At 58.2% G+C, this 27,233-nt stretch overlaps 1 protein-coding gene across 9 annotated transcripts in view; it reads right to left on the bottom strand.

Moving 5' to 3' along the window:
- Atp2b3 (ATPase plasma membrane Ca2+ transporting 3) overlaps nt 1-27,233 on the bottom strand; it is a 60,703-nt gene extending 33,470 nt beyond the window's left edge. The window contains exons 1-8 of one of the 9 annotated variants that reach the window (XM_013069336.3): nt 26,902-27,193; nt 11,866-12,047; nt 11,249-11,584; nt 6,718-6,915; nt 6,354-6,611; nt 3,193-3,318; nt 2,476-2,601; nt 276-317 (exon numbers count right to left, since the gene is read on the bottom strand). In XM_013069336.3, coding sequence (XP_012924790.1) covers nt 276-317; nt 2,476-2,601; nt 3,193-3,318; nt 6,354-6,611; nt 6,718-6,915; nt 11,249-11,456 — 958 coding nt within the window. In that variant the 5' untranslated portion in view covers nt 11,457-11,584; nt 11,866-12,047; nt 26,902-27,193. Of the gene's footprint in view, nt 1-275; nt 318-2,475; nt 2,602-3,192; nt 3,319-6,353; nt 6,612-6,717; nt 6,916-7,360; nt 7,611-11,248; nt 11,585-11,865; nt 12,048-26,901 lie in introns of those variants that run through there. The other 8 variants (XM_021252269.2, XM_021252263.2, XM_021252271.2 and 5 more) reach the window with 8 other exon arrangements.

Here is a 27,233-nt window from a genome sequence, read left to right as displayed (position 1 = left end):
CAAGTCACCCTCTCTGGGCTTTAGTTTCCTCATTTGGCCAAATGGACCAGGGTGCTCACTCTTTGCAGGGACAAGCTGGCCACCCCTAGGCAGCCGCTCTGGGCTTCCGGCAGTGGCTGTGAGTGGGCAGCTTGGAGCAGCCTCCGGGTGCCCCCTCCACCCTCTGGCAGGGACGAGACCACTCACCTGGCCTCCAGGTGCGGTTCCTGCCGGCTGAGAGTGGCTCCCCCGCCCCCGCCCACTGTGCCCCGTCCCTGGGCTCCTGGCTGCATTACCTCTGGTCTGGCTACTGTCCATCGCCCCATCCTGCTGCTTGCCTACAGTGGAAGAGGAACGACAGACACAGACTTGAGAACACTCACATGGTGAGGACACATACAGGCACAGGACAGCAGGCAGAGCTGGGGCACAGACAGTGCAGCCCAGGATGTGGGATGGGGCTGTCACCACCTCCCACCGTGTGGCCACCAGATAGTCTCTGGGTGTCCTGAGCAAAACCACTGGCCAGGGCTTTATGAACCCCTAATGCCAGCCCTAGATGGGCCCCAGGCCACGCAGGGCTGGGGCAGGAGGTGCCCACTCCCAGTGTTGCCCATGGGGTTTTTGCACCCAGGTGTCCCACTGGCAGGACTCTGTTGGATCTCGGGTACCTGCCAAGTACACCTCCAGGGCAACCCAAGACAGGGCTTGCTTATGTGCCCAGGGCCACCACATGGGAAGGCCCGCCTGAGCGCTGGCGAACAGCAGGAGGCAGTGGAGGGTCAGGCTGGGCCCCAGTGGACCCGTCTGGGCACAGGGTAGGTGGCAGTTACAGGAGCTATGCTGGGGCCATGTCTACTCTGGCTCTGATCCAGAGGTGACCTGGGCAAAGGGGGCTTGTGGCTTGGCCTGCTGCTTCCTTCTCAGTAGCTCATTGTTACTGGGGACCCAGGGACAGAGAGAGCCATGTGGCTCCTAGGCAGTGGGGATGGGCTCTGGGGTTCCCAAGAAGGAAGGAGAGGCCCCTCCCAGCTGGAGGTAAGGCACAGATTGGGTCCCTTCTGCCCAGGGCCCCTGTGCATGCTGGAGGGCAGTTCAGAGGTGAAGGAGACTGAGGGGTGGCAGAGGGGGTGGCAGAGACACCCGAGACACAGGATGACAACATGGTGACAAAACAGCACAACAGGTGGTGTTGCTGGACAGGCCACAGAGCAGTGTGAGGGAGGGCTGGGGGAGGCCTCTGAGAAGGGAGGCTTGGGGTGAGCACTGCAGGGAGAGGTGGCCTAGAGCGGGGACAGGCCTGAGGGGAGGCGGGCACCTTCCAGGTAAGGGTGCATAGGAGCTGTAGTCAAGCAGCACAGCCACAGAGAAGAGGAGGCAGGTGGGCAGGGAGCACCTTCCAAGTATGCCCGGCAGGCTGGGCCGACCCCTGGGGTCAGGGTTAGGGGTGGCAGAGAGAGAGATGCTGGGCACAGTGAGCTCTCCCCCGGAAACCAGCCACCCGGGGCCCTGAGTTGCACAGTCTGAGGATGCTGGAGAGGAGCGAGGTGGGGGTCAAGGTCAAAGAGGAGGGGCCAGGACCAAGCTGTGAAAGACACGGACAGTGAAGGGACAGCGCAGCAGCAGGCCAGGAGCCTGTGAAGGGCCCAGAGGACACCGAGAGTGGAGGCTCCAGGAGTCCAGGAGAGGGAGCCTTGGTGTGCAGGTGGGGTGGGGTGGAGGGCCCTTTGTGGAAGGGACTCCCTGCCACCAGCTGTGACCAAGAGGCCATGAGGAAGAGAGAGAGAGGTCTGGGGACTCTAGCCCAGTGCAGCCCAGCCCATACGATGCCTAGGGCCCACCTATTGCCCGTGTACCCCGGGTGCTCACTGGGGAGGGGCCCTGGGCTGAGGCCCATGGAGACAGGGGCTTGATGCAGCAAAGAGGTGGTGTCAGTGGGTCTGGCCTGCAGGGAGCAGGGTGGTACCCATGTGGGGAGATGCAGGCTGCCAGGAGACAAGGCCCACGGAAGCTTCTAGCAAGAGAACCTGGAGCTGGGGACTGTGAAGAAATGGCGCAGGCTGGGGCTGCTAACATGTCCTTCCTTATGCCAGCCTGTCCCTGTGAGGCTGGGGGTGGGCAGGCCCAGGCCATCTGCAGCCTGAGACTTACTGTCCCCTCGCTGGCTCCCCGGTCCCGGGGCCCTGCTGGAGGCCTCTGGCAGGAAGCCACATCTGGATTCTCTGGACTTCTGGGGAGATTCTTCTGGGCTAGAAATCTCTGCTCCCCACTTGGTTTGGGCTGCAGGAGAGGCCAGAGCCAGAGAAGTGGCATGCAGGCATGGGCCCGAGTCACAGCAGTAGTCAGGCCAGGCCTGCAGAGCTGTGACCTGAGGAGGGTGGGAAGGTCTAGCTCTCTCCAGCAGGGGACCTTCCGCAGGCAGACAAGAAGAAAAAGCAGAGACCTAGCTGAAAGGGCGCCATCAGCTCTGGAAACCGGAAGTTGGTGTTGCCTTACCTTTCTTATCCTTCTTTTCCTCCTCCTCTCCGCCAGCTCCCAGCAAGGTGAAGATGATGCCTGTCTGGGAGTTCACACCAACAGCTGTCACCACCATTCTTCCCGAACCTTCCATGACATGAGTGCCTGGCACAGCGACACAGAGACTGAGACAGAGATTTGCGCCACCTGGTGGGCGACATGGTCAGTGCCTGCAGGTTCGCTCCCAGGGAATCCCAGAGGCAGGGACTCATCACCCAGAAGTCACCAGAACTGTGTTGACCTTAAGCCTAAACTGCAGCCTGCTGCCTGACTTAGTGAGGACCCAGAGGGCCACAGAGGGGCAGGTGGAGAGCTAGTCACAGGACCCCCAGGGGCCTACATTTCCCACTGGATTAAATATTGGGCTAAGTCATAACCTTCTGGAAAAGGAGAATTGTGTCCACTGGGCCTTCTCAAGGGTCTGGATTTGGGAAGAACACTATGCTGAGCCCCAGCAAGCTCTCCCCGATTTGGTGCTTCCCATTCCAGATACAGAGGCCCTGCTAAGCTGGCAGCACCTACTTCCTTACTCTGTGGCTGCAACTGCCACCATCAGGCCCCCAGTGGCCTTTCCATGGCTCCTCAGCTGAAAGGGCTACTTAGGGAGGCCATTGCTCAGGTGAGCCGGGCAGGCAGCTGGGCCAAATGGCTTCCAAGTTGGCTTTGTGCTGGGCTGGTTGGGAAGGTGGGCCTCACCTGACAGCAGCATGGGGTCTTTGTCAGCTGACTTGCGCACGTGGTCTGACTCGCCTGTCAGGGAGCTCTCGTCGATCTTGAGGTCATTGCCCTGGATGAGCACACCATCAGCGGGCAGTAGGTCTCCTAAAGGCCGGCCCAGAGTCAGAACCAAAGACTATGGGTCTCTAGGACCTTTCTCCCCACTGCCTCCTCCAAGCTTTCCCAGGGGAGGTCCCTTGAGCTGTGACTGGCCACCTGGGAAAGGTACTGGGGAGCCCTCTTCCTTCAGTCTCCTCCTTTGAGAGGGTGTCACGGTTTAGGTCTAAAAAGTCTCCCCAAAGTCTCATGTCTTCCAAGGTGGGACTTTTAGGTGATAGGATCATGTGGCTGCTATACTCATGAGTGGATTAATGCATTGATGAGTTCAGTAGCTGAATGTATTATTATTAGGAAGTAGGGCCTGGTCAGAAGAGGAGGGTCATGATCTGGAAAAGCATATTCTTGTCCTGAGCTCTCCCTTTCTCTTTCTGCTTCCTGGCTGACATAGGGTGAAACTTTCCTCCATTGTGCTTTTTCTTTCTGCTTCCTGGCTGCTGTGGGGTGTGCATCTTTCCTCTGTGATCCCTTCCACCATGCTGCCCTGCCTTGGAGCCAACAAAGCATGGACTGAATCCTCAAAAACTCTGAGCCAAAATAAATCTGTCCTCTTTTGAGTTGTGGGTGTCAAGTACTTTGCCCCAGTGATAGGAAAGTAACTAATACAGCTTTTAGTACCAAGAGTGGGGGTCATTGCTATGACTGTACCTGATCACATTTTTTTTTTTTTGTACCAGGGATCAAACTCAGGACCTTGTGTTTGTGAGGCAGGCAGCAGAACCACTGAGCTAATTCCCTGGCCCCCTGATCATACAGTTTTAAGAAACCCTTTGGAACTTGTCTGTGGGAGGAATTTGGACAAGTTTGGAGACGTGGGCTAGAGAAGACCTAAATTGCTGTAAGCAGATACTGATGGGAGATTCTGATCCAGAGCTTGAAAACTAAAACGCTGATAGGAATGTGAACAGTGAAGTCCAAACTCAGGAGGTTTCAGATGGGAATGAGGATTCTATTAGTAACTAGACTAAAGACCATGTATGTTTCATTCTGGCAAAGAATTTGTCTACATTGTGTCCATATCCTAAGACTTCATGTGATGCTGAATCTAAAGGTGGTGAACTAATTGATCTGGTAGAGGAAATTTGAAGGCAGCTCAATGTTTAGGCTGCAGCATAGGTACTGCTGGCTGCTTTTAGCCCAATCTACAGTGAGAATCAGAAGCAAAAAGCAGAGTTAAATGATTTTGGAAAACTTGCAGCTTGGTGAGAAAGGAAGCATCCATTAAGTTGGGGTCCAGGGAAAATGTGATTGCTGAAAACATTACCATTAAAAAGTTACCACCTGCCTCGCAAGTGCAAGGTCCCAAGTTCGATCCCCAGTACCCCCAAAAAAGAAGCCAAGTACTTTGCATCAGGACTGTAGGAAAGGTGGCCAGAAGGCATCTCAGAAATTGGCTAGGCTCCACCCTTCACAGACTCAAAGGTGGAAAAGTGTGAACCTTTCATTTAAGAAGAGAGCCTCTGAGGTCTGGGGATTTAGCTCAGTGGTTCTGCCACCTGCCTCATAAGCACAAGGTCCCGAGTTCAATCCCCAATACAAAAAAAAAAAAAAAAGAAGAGAGTCTCTGAGCCTCCTGCTTGAGAAGGACCACCTAAGGAATTGGTTCCATGGGATTCATTTCACAGTGCTCCAACACCCAGACATTCAGAGGCCTCTGCTGGCATGGTCTAAGGGGGTCTGGCTACTGCCAATGTTAGTGGTAGACCTTGATGTTGTCCATGTGATTCTGGTTTTACTGGAATGCAGAATGCAAGAGTTCTGAGGTCATGAAGAGATCCTTCCAGATTCAGAAGAAGGCCTGGGCAGCCAGGCAGTGTGCCCCCGAGAGGGTAGTGAATGAATCTGTGAGAGTAAAGCTTAAAGTGCAGTGGAGACTCTGGGAAGTAGGAGATTCCAGGAATGTGGAACTTCTCCTGAAGAAAGCCATAGGCAGTGAGCAGAGCCAGCCCAAGAAAGGGCATGTGCACTGCAACCAATAAGGCCATAGGATCGGGGCTGTTCAAGCCCTCTGGAGTTCACAGCTCACCACCATCTGTCCCAGTGCTGGACATGGGGCTACTGGAGTTAATGTTTGCCTTCTGGGTTTTGGTCTTGCTTTGGTCCCATTCCTTTCTATCTTCCTATTTCTCCCTTTTGGAATGGAAAGGTTTACCCTGAGCCATTATATACTGGCAGTGTTTAATTTTCTTTATGATTTCTGCAGGGGTTCTTAGCTGAGTTCGTATGAGTCTCACAGGAGACTTTGGACTTGAATTTGTGAGCAGTGCTGGAATTGTTAAGACTCTGGCAACTCTTAGAGATGGGCTAAATGTATTTTGCATAATGAAATGGACATGAATCTTTTGGGGGCCAAGGATAGAATGTTATTGTTTAGAACTAAAATGTCCCCCAAAAGTCTCATGTATTTAGAAGTGGGGCTTTTAGAATGTGATTGGATCATGGGGGTATTATACTCATCAGTGGATTGATGGATACATCAATGAGTTCAGCAGCTGAATATACTGTTAGGAGGTGGGGCCTAAGTCACTGGGGGTGTGACTGGAAGGGTATGTTCTTGTCCCTGGCTCTTCACCTTTCTGCTTCCTGGCTGCTATGGGGTGACCATCTGTCCTCTGTGATCCCTTCCACCATGCTGCCCTGTGTTGGAGCCAACCAACCATGGACTGAATCCTCTAAAAACTGAGTCAATATAAACCTCTCCTCCTTTAAATTGTGGGTGTCAAGTATTTTGTCCCAGTAATGGGAAAGTTACTGAGACAGAGGGGGAACCACCCAGACCTAACCAGGGAACAGGAACATTTGCATCCTGCAGTAGTGATGAAGACCTCTGCAGAAGCTTGCTCCCTGGGGCCACTGTTGTGTCTCAAACTCTGCCACCTCCCTGTCTCATATCCACCATGTCCCTCATCTCCAGCCCCCTGCAGGTGAAGGCGCAGGTACTCTTGAGGAGACAGCCATGCTGGGAACTCTTGTCTCACTCACTGTGTTCTTGGAAAGGGGAGCCAGAAGACCAACACACTCACCATACTTGACCTGGGCAATGTCCCCTACCACCAGTGCAGCCACGGGGACCTGGAGGAGTTGCCCGTTCCGGATGACCGTGAACTTCTGCTCCTGCTCAATGCGACTCTGCAGGCCTCGAAACTGCTTCTCCTTGCTCCAGTCATTGAAGGCTGTGACCAGCACCACGCAAATGACAGACAGCAAGATGGCGGCCCCCTCGATCCAGCCGGCCTCTGCTTCACCCTCGTCTTCCGCCCCGCCAGACACATTCCCGCAGGCTGTGCCCAAGGATGGAAGGGGAGCAGAAAAGAAGTCACGCTAGCCTGGGCAGGGCCATCTGGGAGGCCACCCTCCTCTCCTTCCCCCAGACCCCTGGACACGCACCTTCACTCTCCTCTCCAGGCGGTGCATAGAAGGAGAGGCCCAGGGACACGATGGCAGCCACCTCCAGGATGATGAGTGTCACATCCTGCAGGGCCTCCCACACCAGCTGCAGGAAGGTCTTGGGTTGCTTGGGGGGGATGAAGTTCTGCCCATAGATCTGCCTGCGCTTGTCCAAGTCATTGGCGTTGTCCGCCAAACCTGCATGGTGCCCCACGAGGGTGGCAGAAGCACAGAGGGACAGGGTGGGATAGGCCAGCCTGAGCCCTGGGCACCGCGAGCAGCCTTCTAGATGGTGCCCTGGGACAGGAAGGGGGCTGTCCAGGCCAGGGACAGGGCAGACCCACAAGGGAGTGACCATCACAGGGAGCCCCAGCCTGGGAAGAGGGGCTGCTGGCTTCCTCCCGATGCCCAGATGAGAAAACAGGCCCAGGGAGCCTTGGGGCCACAGTGGTCCCAGTCTCTGGCACCCCAACCCAGGCCACGCGCCTCCTTCATCTACTCTCAGTCAGCTGAGCTGCCTCGTCCTGCCTCCCAACTATCACTGCGTGGGGACTTGCAGGGACACAATAGCGCCCGGCAAGGGGCAAGAACAGAGGGGACCCAGAGGAGCAGAAGACAGCGGCCGGTGGTTCCGAGGAGTTACCAATCAAAGGGGTGGGGATGACAGCCTGGTTTCTCTGGGGCCCTCTGCGAAGGGTGACTCTTCTGGCCTGGGAAGACATCTCCAGCTCCGCACAGTGACCAGTCCAGTGCATCCGAGACAGCCACTGGGCTTGGCCACATCCCGGCCCCATGGCCTGCTGGTCCCCAAGATTTGCCGGGTCGTACAGCTTAACCTGCACGGGGGCAAGGCCCAGGGGGACCAGAAGCCTTCAAAAGCAAGGCTGCTGAGGACAGAGGGGTGGCCACTGGAGACAGGGAGTGAGGCCCACTTTCCAGAAGTTTCTTTTACAAGGAGCAGAGAGAGGGAGCATGATAGCCAGAGGGGTGCAGAGACACAAAACAGGGGGACTGCTAGTGTCATGTGAGGGGAAGAGGGGACCCAGGAGAGCAGGCAGGGGACCAGGGCTGGCTGGGGAGAAGCAAAGCCAGAGTTCTGGTGGCGGTGGCGAGGACCTGGCCTGACATCCTGGTGGCAGGTGGCATCTCACTGGGGGCTGTGCCAGGATCTGAGCCCTGGGCTGACTGTCAGGTGAGACCCCAGGGCCCACAGGGGCCCACAGCTGCCTCGTTCCTAGCGCCTTACCCAGAGCCCTGGCCAGCACCGGCCTCAAGCCTGAGCTGGTTTCATGGTGAAGGGTAGGACAGGATGGGGCCTCACCATGGTGGCCTCCCTCCCCATCTGATTCTGTCACCATCATTCCTGAAGACGAGTGCTGGGGTTAATGGGATTCCCAGGGGTTCATGCTGATGGCTCATTGTCCCCAGAATGCCAGGCAGGGGACAAGGAGGGTGAAGGAGGAAGAACCAGAAATTCCAGGAGAGACCCCCTTAGACATAAGCAGGCCAGACTCCTGGACCCCAGCAGTGTCAGGGGGCTGAGGGGCTGGGCCCATAATGTGGGCAAGCTCCCATGGGGCTCTGAGCCTCCAGGGATGCTTAGCCACCTCCCCTAGGGGTGGCAGCGGAGGTGACGCCACCCCGTCCCTGGCCCCTGGGATTCCCAGCCCCTCCTCCTGCTCTCACTGTCTCCCCTGTCTGTGTCCCCCTAGTGCCCAGCCACACTGACACCTGGAGAGCGGATGGCTCTGTGTCGCCAGCTGGCATCACCCCTGCCCCCTGCTGTGGGGGCAGGGGTGACCAGAAGGGCCTGGAGAACAAGGAGGTGCTGACGGGAGCCCCTGCAGAGGGCCAGGGTGTGGCCTGGCCAAGGTGGAAGGACCGCAGCCACAGAATGTCCGATCTAAGCTAGGTGACAGCCACATGGTGTTGTCCTCACCCAGAAGGGCCGCAGCTGTCCCTGCCTTTCTCTTTCTGGCATCTTTGCTTCCCGGCCCAGCTGGCAGCTCAGATTTCTGCTGGAGCCAAAGGCCTCTCTCTTTCCGAGGGCCACCACTCCCCTGGGCAGGCCCTGACTGCCTTCTGAGCTTCCCTGTCTAGCCACAGCTCTTGGGTGGCAGGGGAGGGGCTGAGGCCAGGGGCCTGGCTCAGGGGCCATTCCATCACTCCAGACTCAGCTTCTCTCCTTCAGCTCTAGGAGATATGAGAAATGGGGCCAGCACTGGGAAGGGCCCAGAACCCTGTGTCCCCAGGCACATGGCTCAGGGCCCCTGAGAAGGATGAAAGCCCACTGTTACCTCTAGAGAGCCCTGTTGCATGCCCAGGTTGTCCCCAGGGGCAGGGTGGCCTTGCTCTTGGCCTTGATTTGCCCTTGCTGCTGTAGCAATGCTTCTCCCCATCATCGGCCCTTATGGCCTTGGCCTTCCTGTGGGTGCAGGGGTCCCGACAGCTGCCACCACCGCCTCTGCACCCGCCATGGGGAGGGCCATGAGGGCAGCTGCAGCCTCTCTGCTCCTGAACGCAGGTCTGCCCAGCAGGTCCTAGGGCGGCCTGGGGCCAGGGCACGGGGGCAGGGCTAGCCGGTTGGCATGGACACAGATGGGCCGCCTGCCTGGAGCACAGGCCAGATGCCATCGGAATTGGATTAGGACCACATTGTGTTGGCTCTTAGCTAATCTGCCCCTCCTTCCGAGGACTCCTGTGAAGAGCAGACAGGAGGTGGGGACACAGGGACACACTAAGGTTCCTGACCAGCAGAGCGGCTGTCCTCAGGTGTGCTCCAGAAGCTGCTGGGGTCTCCTCAGAGGCGAAGGGGACGGTGGGGTGATGGGCTGTGACCGGAAGACAAAGCCCTCTCCCGGTGCACCACGAACCTCCCCGGCTTCCCCGCTGTCCCTGAGCCCCTCCTGGGCATCCCTGTGCCTGCCTACCTTGCCAAGGCCTTGGCATAGGGCCTGGGGGCAGCTAAGCTGGCCCTTCTACAGCTCAGCCACTGTATCTAAGCAAGGAGGACTGTGCAGCCTGGCTGAGGGGACCCAGGGAGTGTGGGTCACGGCTCTTGGCTGACCAGACAGCTCAAGCCCGTGTAGCTCAAGAGGCAGGGCTGCCCCTCTGGCCTCGCCGGCTCCCTGCAGGGTAGTGCAGGTGCTCAGAAGGCAGCCAGGGGCTGGGCCACCTACCCAGGCACCTGCCCTTCTCCAAGACTGCCCCCTTCCTGGGCACCAGGCGAGCTCCTGTGAGCTGCGGCTGAATCGGCAGGTTCCCAGGGGCCTTGACATTTTAAATATTTAACAAGGCCTGACAGGCCGAGAGAAGAGCTGCCAGCTGAAGCCCATCTGTTTCCTTTGATCTGGGAGAGGCCAGAGCCCTTGTGGCTAAATGGCCCTCCACCCCAGCCTCCTTGGGGGCCTCAGGCCCGGGGCGGGGGGCACGAAGCAGGGAGGAGCAAGAGCCTCTGGGGCAGAGCTGGGCCATCTGCCCCAACAGCATGCCGCTCCAGGCTGGTGCACGGTGGGGCGGGTGGGACAGGGTGTCCATGGGCATGATTGTGCCACTGCACACTCAGGGACACCCAGGTGGCTGACCAGGGAGGCCACTGTCCCCAAAGTCCCAGCCTCCCTGCCAGCCTCAACTCCTCCCCTCTGAAGCCCAGGTGGGGCGAGGCCAGAGCAATGGGATCCTGATTGTGCCCTAAAGTCCAGACCGAGCAGAAGAAGCAAGCAGGAGCCCATACATCCAAGGGATGGATTTAGAAACTAGAATGGGCAGGGCCTGGCGATGAATGATGGATGGGACAGGGGTGCCAGGGTGCAGGAGCAGCCCAGGGTGACGGCCAGGGATAGCAGCACTGGGTGGGCCAAGGTGCTGCCACTGAGATGGGCAGCTGATGAAATCAATCAGCACTGGCTGGGAGTGAGCCTGGCATCACGCTGGGATAGCCCAGGTAGGCTTGCCAGGCCAGTGGCAGCTGGGCCAGAAAGGGCTCCAGTTTCTGGAGTCTGGGGCTGGGCCTGGCCCTTGGGTGGTCCCTGCCTCACAGGGGACCCCAGCCACAAGGACTTTGCCCCACAGCCAGGCCCCCACCCCAGTCCTTCCAGAGGATGTCCGTGAGGCTTCCGGAGGCTTGCTGGGGCAGGGACAGTGTGGGACAGCTGTGAGTGCTACTTCCAATCAGCACTCTGGACCTCCTGTGCCCCATCTTGGCCACCCGTGTTCCCAGGGCAAGGTACCCGGCAACCCAAGCCCAGAGGACTCGAATCCTGCACCCCTTCCCCTCCACTGGTCTCTCCTAGCCGAACACACTGATAAGGATGTGGGGAGTCCCGAAATGTAGGCAGGGGTCGTGTCTCCCTCCTTCATCAATGGGAAGCTGCTTGGGGGGTCATTTGGGGTCCTCATCTCCCCTCCCCCACCTTGGCTCTAGACGAGGGGGTCAGGGCTCTGTTACCAAAGGGACCACGAGGGTCCCCTGCACAGAGTCCCCTCCCACAGGGAGTTAGAGGATGCTCTGGGAAGCACCTGCTGGACCTACCCTCAGTGGGTGAAGTCTTCAGCCTCCGGCAGAGCCCGCTGACACTCCCGTAGGCTTCCTGGACCTTCTGCAGTGCCTCGGCCCCACGGAGCTCCATGAGGGCACGCAGCTCTGCCAGCGTGCACCCGAAGCCACCCGGCTGGGGGGCCTCCCGCTGTTGCTGCGGCTTCGGGTGGAACTCGATGGAGCTGTTGGCTATGTCGCCCATCCCGCCTGTCAGGCCTTCACGCAGGTGCAGCCTTGGCTCCGCCACAGTGAGGGACAGGTGGCTAGCCACCTGCAGTCTTGGTGCCCGGTGAGGCGCAGGGGTAAGGGGCAGTAGCTAAGGGTGGACACCTGGAGAGGAGGAGGTGAAGCAGTTGAGACAAAACTAAGGTCCCACCATCCAGAATATACTCCGTGTGAGCCATGACTGGCCAGGGGCAAAATTCACCCCGAGGTGGGTGGGCTTTCCCAGGTGGGGAAGGAAGGCTTCAGTGCCTTCCACTGGGGACGCTCCTGTCCTTAGCTCCCCCCTCCCTGTCCATCTGGGGACCTGGCTGAAACAAGGCAATGACTGGGTTGACAAAGGCCAGTGTCGCCTGTATGGATGGGGGGTAGGGAGGTCCCCCCCTTGCCTGATTAAGGTGTGCCCAGTATCGCTGCCATGCTCTAAATCCCGGATGGTCTGCTGGGGCCGCCTCGGGCCACACGGATTCAGGCCTGGGGTTGCGGCAGGCTCCGGGGAGCAGGCTGAGCCATGGACAGGGCTCCAGGTCAAGACTTAGTGCGCAGGGTGTTTCTGTGGCCCTGGGAGCACCTGGGAGTCAGGGGACAGGAAAGGAGGAGGCCAAGGGAGAGAGAGAGGAGAGAGAGAGGAGGGGATAAAGGGAGCGCACGAGGAAGAGACCAAGAAAGGGCACACAGGGGAAAGCCACAAGCAGCCCCAGGTCACTGGTGACTCTGCCAACACTGTCCCCCAGCACAATGCCACCCGTACGCTCCACACCCTCCTTCCTCCTGATGGCAACATAAGAGCTGAGGCTGCCAGGGCACAGGGCTTCCCCCTTTGCAGAGAATCATGAAGTTGCATCCCTTTCACTGTTCCTCCCCACCAGTGTCCCGGCCCCGACCTAGGAGCTACTGGCTCTGTTGAGGGGAGCCCCAGGGCCCCCTTCTGTGGCCAGACTGCAGCCCTCTGTAGCTTTGCTTTCCCTACATCTCCTTCCTGCCTACTGATGGTGGGAGCAGCCCCCAAATCCTGGAACTGAACCAGTCTCCGTGCACGCAGCCAAGCCTTGGCCGTCACATCAGCCAAGAGTTCTCCGGGCACCATGGCTCGGTTGGGCCTTTTGGGGAGCCCCTGGCTCAGAATGGCCCTCTTAGAAGCAGAACTTAGCCATCCATCTGGGGTTCAGACCTAGGACCACCCATGGAGTTGTGTGGGGGTCAGAGCTCCAAGGAGAGCATAAAGGGCCTTGGGAAGCCCAAAGGGAGCTGGCCAAGCCCATGACCTTTGCTCTCACTTGAGCCCAGAATGCTGGAAGCTGGGAGCACCACGGCCCTCAGGAGGGGACCAGAGTCTCTGGGAAACAATGGGCCATTTGGACATATGTCCCAACCTTAGCCCTTGGGTGTCAAGAAAAGGTGTGTATGCCTGCGGCACACATGAGAAAAACAAAAGGAGCCACAGGCCCCTGGTGACTTTGCTTCACTTCTGGAAGATGGTGAAACAAAATGGCAGACACAGGACCATGCCATTTTCTCCCACTGTCCCACAGCCCTCTCCAGCCCGCCCTTCCAGTTGGTTATCTGACAAATATTCACCGGCCTGATCTGCTGGGCACAGAGGGTCAACAAGACTAAACAAATTCCTTCTCTGAGACAGAAACAAGGTCAAGGGCCAAGAGCCATAAGGCTTGAAGAAGGCCTCTAGGAGAAAGGACTGGGAGAAGGCCAAGGAGTGAACTGAGGCCAGAGGATGGGAGGCTGCAGTGGTGGGCCTGGAGCTCAGGGCACCACACAGCGTACAGCAGCACGAATCACTCTCCTTTTCTCCAGAATAGGGACCTGAGGCTGATCAGAGGACATGGTGGAGCCAGTGGAAGCCAGGTCTACTTCTGGCCGGTAGTGGCCTGCGTGACTTCCTCAGATGGCCATGGCCACCTGCCAGACTCTGCTGTGCATGCTGCCCCTGTTGCCCTTGGCCCTTTCTGGGCCTTCTCTGGCCTGAGCCCCAGAACTTGGGTCCAGCTGTCATCTGTGGGCTCTGTCCCCACCCCTGCCACCCTGTCTGCTGGCTGCCTGAGGGTGCATGGTGCGTGAGTCCGGTTTGCCCACAGAGGTGCTGCCTCGGGCCATTACAAGCCCTCCTTCTTGTGAGCAGCTTCTGGCCCCAGGCTCTGATTCCCTCACCCCTCTGCCACAGCCTAGGGACTCTCCAGGGGCTGCCTGAGGGGACATTTTGTTCCTTTGGAGCCTTCAGCCTCTTCGGCCTTCCCCAACTCGGAGAAGGGTGGGGGGATGGTCTCGGCTGGGGCTGTGGCCCTCCCTCCTCGGCCATGCTAGCTCCATACTGCCCTGCTGATCCCTGCCCTGAGCCCTGTTGTGGCCCAGCCCAGGATAGAAGAGCGGTGCCGACCTAGACGGAGCCACACCGGGTCCTCCCCGAGCTGCTCCCGGCTGCTGTCTCGTCATCGCTGTGGACCCGTGGTGACTCATGCCCAGGACACTGGGCAGACAAGCCAGGCCAGGCCAGAGCTTCTGATGCTCTCAAGCTGTGTCCCCTCCTGCAGCCAGAAGCACAGTGGCCCTCAGGCGACCAGCTGCTGTGCCTCTGAGTCGCCACCTTCCCCGCTTCGCTTCAGGCACCATCACTGGAGACTCTCCAGTCCCCCACCGGCTCCACCACAGCCCTGGGTCCAATCCCCAGCCGGGTGAGTGGAGGGCTAGGTCCCTTCCAAGCACCTCCTGGATCCTGTTGTAGCCGCATCCCGCAGCTGCCACCACTCTGCTGGGCCATACACCCTCTCCCCAGCTCCACCTGCCGACCTCCAACGAACTCCTCAGTCAGTCCCAGCGACACGTTCCCAGGAAAGTCTGCCAGTGACTTCTCCACCATAATCAATTGTGGCTCAGCCTGTGACCCAGGACCCACTTCCACCAGCAGGAGCTTAGCTCTTTGGGATGCATGGTTACGTAGCTGGCAGCAAGCCCACCATGCAGTCAGCCCTGTCTGGGGAAAGGGGCCCGGAGGGATGAGTGAATGGGGCTTGGCCCTCCAAGAGGAAGCCAGAGCTCCTGGAGGTAGAGGACTCTCGTTCTGGACAGCTCGGGGACATAGTGGGGTGGGGCAGGCACTGTCTTCATGAACTCACAGGCCACAGGGCAGACCAGAGCCAGGGGTGAAGATGAGGACTGCTGCAGAGAGCAGGTGGCATGGGCTCTGTCCCCCTGAGTTGTCTCTACGCCTGGGCCATGACCTGCCTCAGTTTGGATAAGGGTGGCAGCCATCACGGAAGTGGTCCAGGCCTATGGGTTCTGCAGGCCTGAAGAGAATTTCCGGCCTGCGGGCACCAAAAGGGCAGGGGCAGGGCTGTCTCTGCACTCCCTCACCTTGCAGACTTTAATGGGCTTAATTGAGTTTAGAACTTCCACTGAGGGGTGCCTGGATCTTCCGGCATGCACTGCACACTGGCGCAGACTGGTTGGCTCGGCAGGGCGGGGACAGAGATGCCCTCGCTGGGTGCCTGTCAACAGGTTGCTGCCTCGGGGCCAGAGGGAGCGTTGAGGGACACAGCCAACCCCAGCACCTGAATGCCTTCTTAAGACTCTTCCTCTGGCATGTCATAGTCACTTGGCCAGAGGCACAGGGCTCCTCCTTCCAGGGCTGTTTCTCTGGCCACCCTGATGGGCTTCTGGGCAGCCCACCACCTCCAGGAAGCTGCAGAGTTCCCGAGCAAGGGGCACCTCTGTCCCTAGGCTCTCCTCCTGGGACCCCACTCCTGGCACCAAGCTTCGAGCCACCCAGCATCTGCAGATGCCAACACCCGTGTCCCACTTCCTCCTGGAAAACAGAGCCCTGGGCAGGGCTGGAGATACTGGACACCTGGCTCCTATTTGGCCCTGGCCTTTGGGCTCGGCCTTCCATGTGACCCGAGGCGAGTCGTGGCCACCCATGCTGGAAACCCTGGCAGTCCCCCAAGTAGCTTCCCTGGCAGGCCTCGGCCACCTGCTATGTGTGGGGACAACGAATCAGGGAGAAAAGGCCCCGCTGCCCCCATGTTGGTGCCCGAGAACACATTAGAGTTTACCCTATCCTCAAGGCTGGAAACAGCCCCAGGGCGACCCCTGCCTGGCGCCTGCCAAGCCCATGTGGGCTTGTGTCCCCACACTGATGACGGGATATTTGTCCCAGAGTGCTCCTGCCTCCTGGGGGTGGACAGAGCAGCCGCCAGCACTGCTAGAAGCCAGGAAGTCCTGGCTGTAGTCACTCCAGGTCACTGGGACCTCAGTAACGAGAACATCTCCCACCAGCTAGGCCCATGACATCATGGCTTGGGGGCCACATGGAAGCCGAGCCCAGGTGCCCGGCAAGAGATGAAGGAACATGGGAGGAGAGGGCTCTGGTGTCCCCCACCCCTTTAACCCTTGATCTCCCATACCCCCTCCACCATACAAGACCCTCTCACTCCTGCCCACCCCTGTCTGATGCATCTTGGTGACACCTGGGAGGGGAAAGAAGGGTTCCAAGGACGAGGCCTGCATGCAGCCAGGGAGGGGGAGGGGGAGGGGGAGGAAGGAGCCCGGCCTGCAGAGAGCAGCCTCATTAATATTTCAGAGGCACCATCACTGCAGCGCCTGGTCGCCTTCGCCCCACCACTCGCTGGCAGAGGGAGGAGGATGGGAGAGGAGAAGGAAATGAAGCTAGAAAACAGATTTAAAGAGACAGGCTCCCCCGCCCCTGCTGCTTGTTCTTTCCTCCCCTGTTCTCGGTACAATCTGTGCATCGCTGCGTGGCTCTCAAGTGCAAGGTAACAGCTTTGGGCAAAAACAATAAGAGCACAAAAGGGTCAAGTGCTGTCCTGGCGCCCCCTCCCCGAGGTGCACACACCCGCCTGCCTGACACTTCGCCCCCACGCCAGGAAGTACCCACACAGAGGCTCGACTCCAGGCACTGGACGTCCCTGCTAGTCGGGGTCCAACACAGGCTTCTGCAACCCAGAGAAGCCCAAGTCTAGCGTCCTCTAGGTGGCAGGAACCAGGAAATCACCCAGTTCCACCCCACCTTTGAGGGGAGAACTTCTAATCCGTGCTCCGTGCCAGCCATGCATGGGCTCCTCCACACAGGAGCTTAAAATGCCGTCTTAGGTGTCATGGTGCATGCCTGTGATCCCAGCACTCGGGAGGCTGAGGCAGGAGGATTACCATGAGTTCAAGGCCAGCCTGGACTGCGTGGTGAGTTCAAGGCCAGCCTGGACCACACAGTGAGACTCTATGTCAAAAAAACAAAACACAGGGCTGGGAATGTACCTCAGTGGCGCTGTGCCTGCCTGGCAAGTGCAAGGTCCTCAGTTCGATCCCTGGTACCAGAAAAATAAATAAATAAATAAATAAGCCCAGCCATAGAACATGGGCAAAATAGCATGGGAGTCCTGCAAGATGTGAAACATGGGACTGCCACGGGAGCCAGCAGTCCCATGTGCAGGTACAGCCCCCACAGAACGGCAGCAGGGACTTGGACAGACACCCGGGCAGCCAGGTCCATGCCAGCCACAGGATGGAGGCAGCCTGGTGCCCACACAGGGAGCAATAGGCAAGCAGATGGCACCCATTCCTGCAGCGGGCCACCACTCAGCTGGGACAGCATAGATAGCCCTTGGGGACACAGGAGCCAGGCGCTAAAGGACAAACAGCATCTGATCCCACTTCTAGGGGCTCCCAAGGGAGCAGGTCAGAGACTCACGGGGCAGTGGCCAGTGGGCTGGGGCCAGGGCAGAGGAGAGGACAACCGGAGTTGGTGCCTAATAGGGACAGGTCACACTGTCTTGCCCCTCAGGCCCAACAGCTGTTTCTGCCCATGTGGAAAATGCACTGCTGGAATGGTCCTTCACACTGTCACCCACCTCCTGCCCCAGCTGGTGGGACACCCAATTAGGCTGCACAGGAACAGCGCAGCTGAGCGAGCTTCACAGTGGATAGGTTCAGTTTACAAAATGTGCCGTAGGGGTGCTGGTGAACCCCCAGAAGGTTCTGCAGAGACTTGGTTTGAATGGTTACCGAGGTGTCTTGTCATCCAGTTAGTGGTACATATATATATTTGGTACCTGGGATCAAACTCCGGACTTTGCGCTTGCTGGGCAGGCACAGTGCCACTGAGCTACATCCCTGGCCCTAAGTTAGTGGCTATATTCTCCCAACTCCTTGCAGCTACATATGACCATCTGGCCAACTGGATGTGAGCAAAAGTGAAAGGGACAATCTCTAGGTGGTGGCCGTCAAGGGAAGGAATGTGTTCTCCTTCTGCTCTTTTCCTCATTCCAGCTGCCTGGGATGCTGATATAATGACAGGAGCTGCAGCAGCTACCTCACACCATCTTGCATGTGGAATCCACAGTCAGAGCCCTGGAGAAAAGAAACCAGAGCCTCCAGGAAGCCACCACTCACCTGTTCCATTTGACATTGTCCCAGAAGCAGATTGGAGAGACAGTGAAAGCAATGGTCCCAGGCCAGCATCGCCAGTGGACTGCTACTTGCACCCTGCTCCGGAAGAGGAGCCACAACCGCACTCTCTCTTGAGCCTGCCTGTCCCCTCTGGCCCTTCTTGGGCACCCCATCATGCCTTTCCTCCTGCTACCCACCCAGAAGCCCAGACCAGCTGGCTCCAGAGTTCACCACTGAGGCCAGAGAGTTCTGCTCGAGCAGGGGCAGGACCCACATGCCTTGTGGGCTGCATTCTCATCCCAGGGGTGTCTCAGGCCTGCTTGCCCCGCCCCCCCATTGCTCTGGGCTCCCTCAGATGCTTCTGGGGAGAAGTCCACACTTCCACCCAGCTGGCCCCGCAGTGCCAGGTAGCCCTGGGCCCTGGAGGGGAGTCGGAAGCCCCTGTCTGGCTTGGGCCTTGAAGAACCGTGACAGGGGCCACAACTACATGGAAGGAGTCGCAGTCATGCCTGTTGTGGAGAGACAGAGCGGGAGAAGCCGATGGGCAGGAAGCATAATGACGCTAATTATCCAATTAGGCGAGCTGTGAGGTAGTGGCGGGCGGTGTGGCCGCATTGCAGTGGGAGCATGGATGCACACAAGGGGCCCAACAGGACAAGGGGACCCAGAAACCCCAGGATTGGCTTCTATGTAGGATGCCAGCCCACAAAGGGGCTGGGACCTCATGTCTGGGTCCCTGTCCGCCAGCCCTTCATAGACTGGAATAAGAGGTACCCAAGTCTCCTCAGCTCTGCCAGTTTCCAATCCCAGAGACAGATGTAAGGACAGGAAGTGGCCAAGGTGGGAACAAGTAATTCAGGAAATTACCTGGTGGCCCTGGGGAGGCAGTGGACTGGGGGATGAGTTCTTTCAGCCAGGATGGGCAGCTGCTAGATGAGTAGACTGTGGGGACACTCATGTCCCCCTGAGGAAAGTGACCCTAGGGCCCCATCCTAGAGCCTGGTGGGAGGCGGGGTCTCTGGTTTCTGGAACCAGACTGAAGTCTTTGGGGTCAAGGTCAGGGGCTGCAGATTCAGAACACCCCAGGAGTCTCCAACTACGTGCACAGAAGCCTTTTATGTGTCCCTCTTGTGACCTGGCTGACTCACTCTGAGAGCCAACCCAAGCGGAGAAAGACCTGATCAGACCTGTCACTATATGGAGACTCCAGGCACCCGGGGGTGGGTCTGGAAGCCCCCCTTCCCTGGGGCCAGGCCGCTCTGCACCCTAGGAGAGCCACTGACCATGGCATTCCTGGCAGACGGGCTGGCAAAGGTGCTGGAGCAGGGGCTGTGGGACAGAAAAGGGCAGTTAAAATGGAAGCTGAGTGACACAAAGGACTGGTGCCACTTGTCCAGGTGCCTGAGGCCAGATGCCTGCTGCCAAATGCAGTGATAGTGTCAGAGCCAGTGGCCAATGTGCTCCCGAGGGAGACAGAGAGAGAGGATGCCTCAGGAGATGCAGCCCAGGGAGGGTCACCCAAAAGGCTGCCAATCCTCGCTGGCTATAATGGCAGGACCTGAAGGTTGCTGAGGGCCTGGCTGCAGCCTGGATCACACGGACAGAGCTTGGAGCTACTTATTTTGGCAATAAGTACTTAATCTCCTGTGGCCCCTGGGTGCCCAAGGGAATGGGGTTCCCTCAGAGGCAGAAGGGCAGCTCTGGGGAGACACCACCATGAGGATCTAGGTCCCTCTCAGTGTACCCACAGGCCATCAGGGACACAGCTGGGCCCCTCCACCAGTTCCCATGCTTACCCCTGTGCCCACGGAGACTTCGAGCCCAGGAGGAGCTGGTGGCGGCAGTGAGGGTGGCTGTGGGAGGGTGGCAGAGTGCAGTTGGGACTGGGGACATTTATGACCAGCACCTGCACCCCATCCATTCCCCTGCCCCAAGGGAAAGCCAGGCCCTGCCACCCTGGCCCTGGCTTTGATGACACTGCTTTGCTGCTGTCTCTTCCTCCAGGGAGGAGGAAAGGGGCACAGGGGACAGTTGGTGGCCCGGAAGCTCAGATCCTGCCAGGACCCACCTGCCTGACACCCTGATCCACCTACAGTTACGTGTGTCACTCTGGATCACCTGGACATGGACAGCCTACTGCTGTCCTTGGCCAGAGGACAGGCTGCTCCCTGGGACAGGTTTCTAAGAGCAAAGGCCCCACTGTTGGTCATCAAGCTACGGGCAGATGAGTCATGGGCCACAGGGGACACTGGCCTGGGTGGCAGGGGTGCTGAGGACAGACTTCACCCCCCAGCCCCCCAGCCCTTTCCGACTCCAGGTGGCAGCCTGCCTGCCCGTGGCCCTGAACCAAGATGTGCTGTTTCCCCCCACCTGGGGAGGTAGTCAGAGGTGCAGCATTGGCCAGAAGCCCCTGCCCAGGAGGCAGCGCTGGGCACACGCCCCTCCCCTCTGTCACACCTGTGCTACCTGCCATGCCTCTGGCCGATCGCCCATGTCGGTTCAGCAATGAGCCTGCCACTCCACACGTCTCGACCTGGTTTCAGGTTTGTGCCTTGATGCCGGAGCTCGGGGAATGCTAGGACAGTCCAGGGGCCGATGACGTTCCCTGCTGAGTGGAGCAGGGCCACCTTCATTTAGTGGCTTCCCAAAGAGAAGCAGAGATGTCCCGTCATCTGAGGTGACCATCACTATAAATGAAGATGGCCAGCCTCTAATCAGGGGGCTCTGGTGTCCTGGGGCCATCCGGCTGTCCCCAGCTGGGGCCCTTGCTCACAATCATGCTCCCCTGACCCCACCACCAACCTGTGCAAGGTAAGCCCATGGTGTCTGCAGAGAAGCTAGCAGCACCTGTCCCCTTAGGGACACACCCATTGCTAAGGAACTCCACCGATGTCCAGGAAACGCATCACCGAGTGCTGAAGAGAGGAAGAGGGAGTGGATATAAATCAGCCAGGAAACAACTGATTTGATATAGGAAATGGAGACATGTGGTTAGCCACCTGGCCAAGGTTGCACCTCACATTTCCCCAAGCCGAATTTCCTTTGCATTGAACAGGGTTCAACAACTACAGCCCCAAGGGTCTGGCAGCCAAGAGTGTGTGAATAAAGTTTTATTGGCACACAGCCACACCCATTCGTGTAACCATTATCTGTGGCTGTTTTCATGTTTCCACACAGAGCTGAGCAGTTGGGACAAAGACCACAGGGCTGGCAAAGTGGAAAATGTTTACTATCTGGCCCTTTGCAGAAGTTGCTGACCCCTGGGTTAAAGATTCAGCAAGTATCTTAAAAGTCCAACTACACACAAGCACGCACACACACACAGAAAACCCAGAAGCGATTGGCTCTCCAATGTCTGCAAGGGATTTTGTACGCCTAGAAGTAATGGAAGAAATCACAAAAGCTAGTGACAAAAACGTGTTTACCTTCTGCGTGAAAACTTGAAAAGGCAAGAACAAAGAGGTAAACAGTGTTTGCAACAAATATGTTGAATTGCTGCTATTTTTTGGTATATGATGTATTCAAGCCCACAAGAGAAACATTAAGACCTCAGTAAATAAGGTGAGGAATAGGTAATTGGCTAAAAAAGAAAGATGCAATTTAAAAACTTGGCAAACTGCTGGCTAAAGTAGATGTTTTGTGGCCTAGATACTTAGGGCAGGTTGATTTAATGCCTAAGGCCAGCAGGGCCAGCTCCTGTGTGGGAACCTCCTCAGGGCAGCCTCGCTCCCTTCCAGGGTGCTCAGGGTGGCCTCCCGGAGAAGGGTGAAATAAATCCGGCTGCCTGCATTTCCAAAAATAGCCAAATAATTAAGCGAATTACAATCTCTTGAGAGAATACTATTCAGCCATTAAAAATTGTAATTACCGAGGACCGCCCTGATCCATCCTGGGTGATTGATAAATAACTGTCAAGAGTGAACTGTCATTTCAAGTTTCTTCCTTGCCTGTTTCAACTTCACGCTTTATTTTGGCAATAAGTACTTCCTGCTTTCATAATCTTTAAAAAATTAAACAATATCCATTTGGAAAAAATGTTCATTTAGGAAGGGATTACATTAATAAAGAAAACGCTTATGTAAAATAAAAAAAAGATTACACAATTGAGCCCATGGTATAATTACAGTAATGTGAAAATAAATAGGTTTTGCTAAGAAAAGGGAGCAAAAACAAGCCCAATAAAATGGGAATGCTGGCTTGCATTTTGGTGACAGGACAAAGGGAGTGCCTGTCATTGACTTTCTGTGTGTTAGGGGCTTTCTATACAAAGCATGTTAAGAACATTATTTTTAAATAGGAAGAAACAGACATTATTAAAAAAAAATCAGGGCGTAGTGGTACACGCTTGTCATCCCATTACTTGCAAGGCTAAGCAGGAAGATTGCTGGGAGTTGGAGGCCAGCCTGGGCCCCAGAGTGAGTCTGAGGCCAGCCTAAACTACACAGTGAGACCCTGCCTAACCCAAAGAGAGTACCTTGCCTTGCCCATCTGTGCAGAGCTGCCTGGGCCCTTCCGCTGCTGCCCTCTGCCGGGCTTCTCTTTGTGTTCTGGGCACATGGTGGGGCCTAATTAGGACCCAGAAGTGGGCATGTCTGCATTTTGGCCCAAGCTGGGCCTAGGAGGGCTGCTGGAGTGAACCAAGGGCGGGCCCAGCACCCCCATGGCTCAGCAGGCTGTGGTCTCCCTTGCCCAACAGTGTCACCAGGAGCCAACCATGGGACAGTGGCCTGGGGTGGCTCTAAGTTGGGGCTGAGTGACAGACGATTCTGAGGGAGGGGACTGTTCTCTATCCGCACGGTCCATTAGGGCGGCAGGGCTAAGGCTGTTCAGCTGAGTTTGGGACTGGCACTGTGGCCTCTGCCCATCCTGCAGCTCAGCCAGAGGTGCCTGGCCGCACGCTTAGCAAAGCACCATGCAGGACATGGACTTTTGATACCCTCCATGGTATGCATGGAGCCTGCATGGTGCTCTGCTTGCTTGAAACAGGGTCGGATAAGTAAGGGGCAGAGTCTTCGATGGCTGTCCAACCAATACAACAGGGCCCCTGGCCTGACTGGCCACATTCTGACAACAGGGCACATTCATCTACCCAAGCCCAATCCGGTACCTGGGTCCCCACTTATCAAGTGCTCAGATCAGAGCCTGACCAATCATGGGACGCTTCTTAAAATGTCTCTGAGTCCCCAGATCTCCTTGAGGAGCCAGCCTATCAGCAGCTGTGTGTCACAAGGGAGTGGCCTTGGAAGTGGCTTCAGGATCCTTGTGAGGTGCCATGGATGGTACATTCTGGAGTGACGGAAGATTTTCTCCCTGTGCCATCCAATATGGTAGCCTCCGATGGCTATTGAGCACGTGACCTGTGTCAGTGTGACTGTCGGTGAAAACGTGTGATTTGGCTTAAATGAATCGCTGCTTGTGGCTAATGTGGCTCTCAAAAGTGACTAGTGAAAGAATTTTTGTTTAGAGACAGGGTTTCGCTGTGGAGCCCAGGGTGGCCTTGAACTTATAGCAATCCTCCTGCCTCAGCCTCCAGAGTGCTGAGATTACAGAGACGAGCCACCACGCCTGGCTAAACATTTCATTAGGTCCTTTTTTGGGTTTGTTTTTGAGACAGGGTCTCACTATGCAGTTCAGGGTGACCTGCCCAGCATGCCCGGCCATGAAGAAACTGCTCACTGAAACAGAATGGTCGCCCATTTGCTGAGGGCCCACATATGGGACAGCAGTAGCCGGCTCAGGACCCCTTGGAGCAAACACCCTACAAGGGCGTGGATAGTGTGGCTCCCTTGCACAAGTCTTGAAGCCGAGTCTCCAGATACCTCCAGTGCTCAGAGTCTTCCTGCTGGCCCCAGATCTCCTGAGCCTCAGCCTTCCTGCCTGTACCCAGGTTCTGCCATTCACCAGCCACACGGCCTTGGACTCGCCCCTCTCCCCACACACCCGGGTCCCCCTGCACAGGACAGCCTCCTCCCCTTGTCCCGGTGCCACATGGCTTGGACCCTTCTCCCCAGGCTGCTCCCAGGCCAGTCGCCAGCATGGCCCACCCGACAGAAGGTGCCCAGGCAGGGGAAGGCCTTCCAACCAGGCAGCTGATGGCCTGGCTCCTGCTGGCCAATCCTGGGCAGGGGAAGAGAGGCACAGTGGGGAGCTGGGAAATGGCAGGGGACAGGAAGAGCCATCTGTACGGTACAGTACGGTATGGTATGGCCTCTGCCTGCCTGCCCAGGACGCTAGTTAGTGGCACTCACAGGTGCTAAGGTTAGTGTCTGCCTTGTGTGTCATAGCCCAGGTCCCCAACTGTCAGCTGCTCCTTCATAGGGGTCCCCTGAAGGGGTCACACAAATGACTTACTGAAAAGCAAATCATTCTCTAACCTGCTCTGCATAGGCAGAAAACCTCTTTCATCTTTTCTCTCAGTGGGGACAGCAGCATTGCAGTTTCTGAGCTGCGGGGTCTCCCAAGAATCCCTGGCCTCCCCCCAGCAGGGACCCCTGGGCATCAGTGTGGGCACACAATCCTCCCTCCTGCCAAGTTCAGCACATACTTCTAGGGACAATGGGCCAAGTGGCTGCATGCACAGACCAGACTCGGGAGCCTGGGGGCCTGTGGCCCTGTCTTGGTTTTACCACCTACTGGCTACAGCCCAGGAGCAAGTTACCCAAGCTCTCTGGGCCTCTGTCTGATCAGCTGCAAATGACTCTCTGTCACAAGTATACTTGCTTCAAAGGATTCTAGTTTCAGTTCAGGGGATGTCTGGGAAGTGCCTGGAGCAGAGTCTGGCAAAGGTGACTGCTGTTATTACTGTCATGATTGACCGGACCTCTGATGGTGATGCCCAAGAGCCATCAGTTTATAGTCAGAGGGGTACAAGCAGACTCAGGTGCTCTCCAAGGTGACACGGGAGGTGGCCAGGGACCCCGGCACACTGAGCTCCCGCAGGTTGTCCTCCAAGGGGCTCTGAAGTTGACCTCACACCCCGAGGCTGCCTCTCTGGTCGCCGGAGAGCAGCATCCCTGACTCACGGCCCAAGCTCTCCTGCTGCTAGCTCAGGAATGATCCAACCTCCCCAGCTCGAAACCCTTAAATGTCAGCACAGAACCCGCTGAGCGCACCCCCACCCTCTCCGGGTCTGGAGCAGGGAAGGGACTTGGCCAAGGTCACAAAGACCACTGGGCACTGAGCTGGCACCAAAGCCCGCAGCTCCTGATGTTGGAGCCTGAGGAAGCTCTCCCAAGTCTCCTCTGGCCCTCTCGCCCCCAGGGACCTGCCCTGGGCACTCTCCCAGCATGCTCCTCGATGCCAGGGCTTCCCTCCCCATAGGCCTGGCGCTCCTGCTGGCTCTGTGCAGCGCCCTCTCCCACGCCGCCCCACTTCCATCTGCCTGCCTCACCCCCTTCTGTGCCGGAGCATGCCTGCCCCTCACTCCAACCACCTGGCAATGCTGGGCGCGCACCGGGCTGGGCTGACGGAGCCGGGCTGCGTCCTTGGCCCTCCCCCACCTCGAGGCAAGGCAATCAATGGCCTGGGACCACAGCTGTCCGGCCCTGCGACCGGCCTGCTCATTCTCCGGCTGCAGAGTGGAGGGACCGAGACCCTGGTCCCTCTGCTAGGCCTCACTCCCCTGGCTCCCCTGCTCTGTATCCCAGCTCCCCTCTCCAAGACCCAGGGCCTCCGTTTCCTCTTCTGTGAAAAGCAAGGCCATGAAAACAGCAGCTCAGTCACGTAGTTGATGTGAGACACGGATGAGGCATCCAGGACACGCTTGGAGCTCTTATTAGGATAACTATTAGGATGACCCCCACATGCACACATAGGAGTGTCCCAGCCATGTGCTCAACACCCATGCTCTCAATGTAACACTACGTCCCCTCCCCTCCTGTGGCCTCAATGAACCCATCTGAAAAATGGGGACAAAAATCCAGGTCTTTCCTCTCTTTTTGGGTGAGTCTGCAGATTCAGTGAGGTCAAGGTCACTCTGTCAGGCCTATGCTGGGCACTCACACAGCCCATGCCAGTTCCTGCTTTCAGATGCTCACACACCAGGGAGGGGTGATGGCTAGGGACGAGGCGACAGAGCTAGGGGATGAGTGGAGGAGGAACGAGCAGGAGGCACCTGCCAGGCTGGTGCCCAAGTTCTTGTAGGGAGCCAGCCAGGAGCAGGCTGGGCTTGACCCACTTTAGATCAGCAGCTCAGGGCCTTGCCCGTGAGGGACAGGGTGGTCTCCCTCAGTGATCCAGCCCTAGTGCAGGGGACTGTGGCCTCACTCAGACGCCCCCACTGCCCTGCCCAGGCCAGGGTCCCTCACCCTCCCTCCCACCCTCCTCAGTGGGCCCAGCCACCGAGCCCTGCAGCAGCCGCATTAGGCAGGGGGGACCTTGTCCCACAGCGTAGAGCATTTGGGCAGGAGCTCCCCAATGCAGAATCCTAGGCTGGCGCGTGCAGCCCTGGGAGCCTTGGGAAACAGCAGAAACCCTCTGGCCAAGGTCACACAGATGAGGATGGAGAAACAAGTGTAGCCAGGGCGCCGGGTCCAGGCCAGAGGTGGGCTCGGCGGGCAGCTATGTGGGCGTGCAGGGAACAGTGTGCGAACGTGCGAGGCGGAGGATGACACAGTACGAGGGCGCAGGGGGAGGGGTGCCGCGAGGCTCCCGGAAGGTGCGTGCGCACCGGTGACTCCGGGCCCAGGCCCCGCGCCCAGGCTGTTCCTGCCCCGAGCCCCCCCCAAGGCAGCCCCCAGCGGCCTTGTTCCCCGGACGCGGATGCGCGTGCGCGCGGGATGCGGGGCGCAGGGTGCGGGTGGGGGGCGCTGCCCGCCGGCTCCAGGGCCCCGGGGTGACGCTTGGCCGGGGTGCCGCAAGGACACGCAGGCCCGGCGGCGTTGGGCGCAGGTGCCTTGGGAGAGGACCTGGGTCCCCCCACCTGCCGCCACGCCACCTGCTGGGCCGCCCTTCTGCCCCCGCCAGCGCCCGCGCCCACCCAGCTTGCGCCGAGCACCCCGGGCACTACTTACCCGGGCATGGGCACCGCCGCCACCGCGGCCTCGGCTCTGGCTGACGCTGTCGCTGCGGGCGGACGCCCGGCGGCAATGATCTGCTCCAAGGACCTAACGGCCCGGCCCGGGCGCGGGCGGGCTGGCCAGCGGCGCGGAGCGGGACCCTCTGCGGCAGGCGAGGGCTGCTGCGAGGGTTCGCCACGCTCTGCACCGGCAGTGGCGGCCGCGGGGCGACGCGGTACGCGGTGCGCGGTGCGGTGCGCGGTGCGCTCGGCTCCAGCCTCCAGCCGCAGCTCTGAGCAAGGAGGGAGGGAGGCAAGGAGGGAGGGAGGCAGGGAGGGAGGGTGGGG

This window comes from Heterocephalus glaber, unplaced genomic scaffold (genome assembly GCF_053883595.1).
Source record: "Heterocephalus glaber isolate CG9 unplaced genomic scaffold, H.glaber_assembly_v1.0 deba00001861, whole genome shotgun sequence".
Taxonomy (NCBI): Eukaryota; Metazoa; Chordata; class Mammalia; order Rodentia; family Bathyergidae; genus Heterocephalus; species Heterocephalus glaber.
The sequence above is the reverse complement of the archived record's forward strand: the minus strand, read 5'-3'. Positions and strand labels throughout refer to the sequence as shown.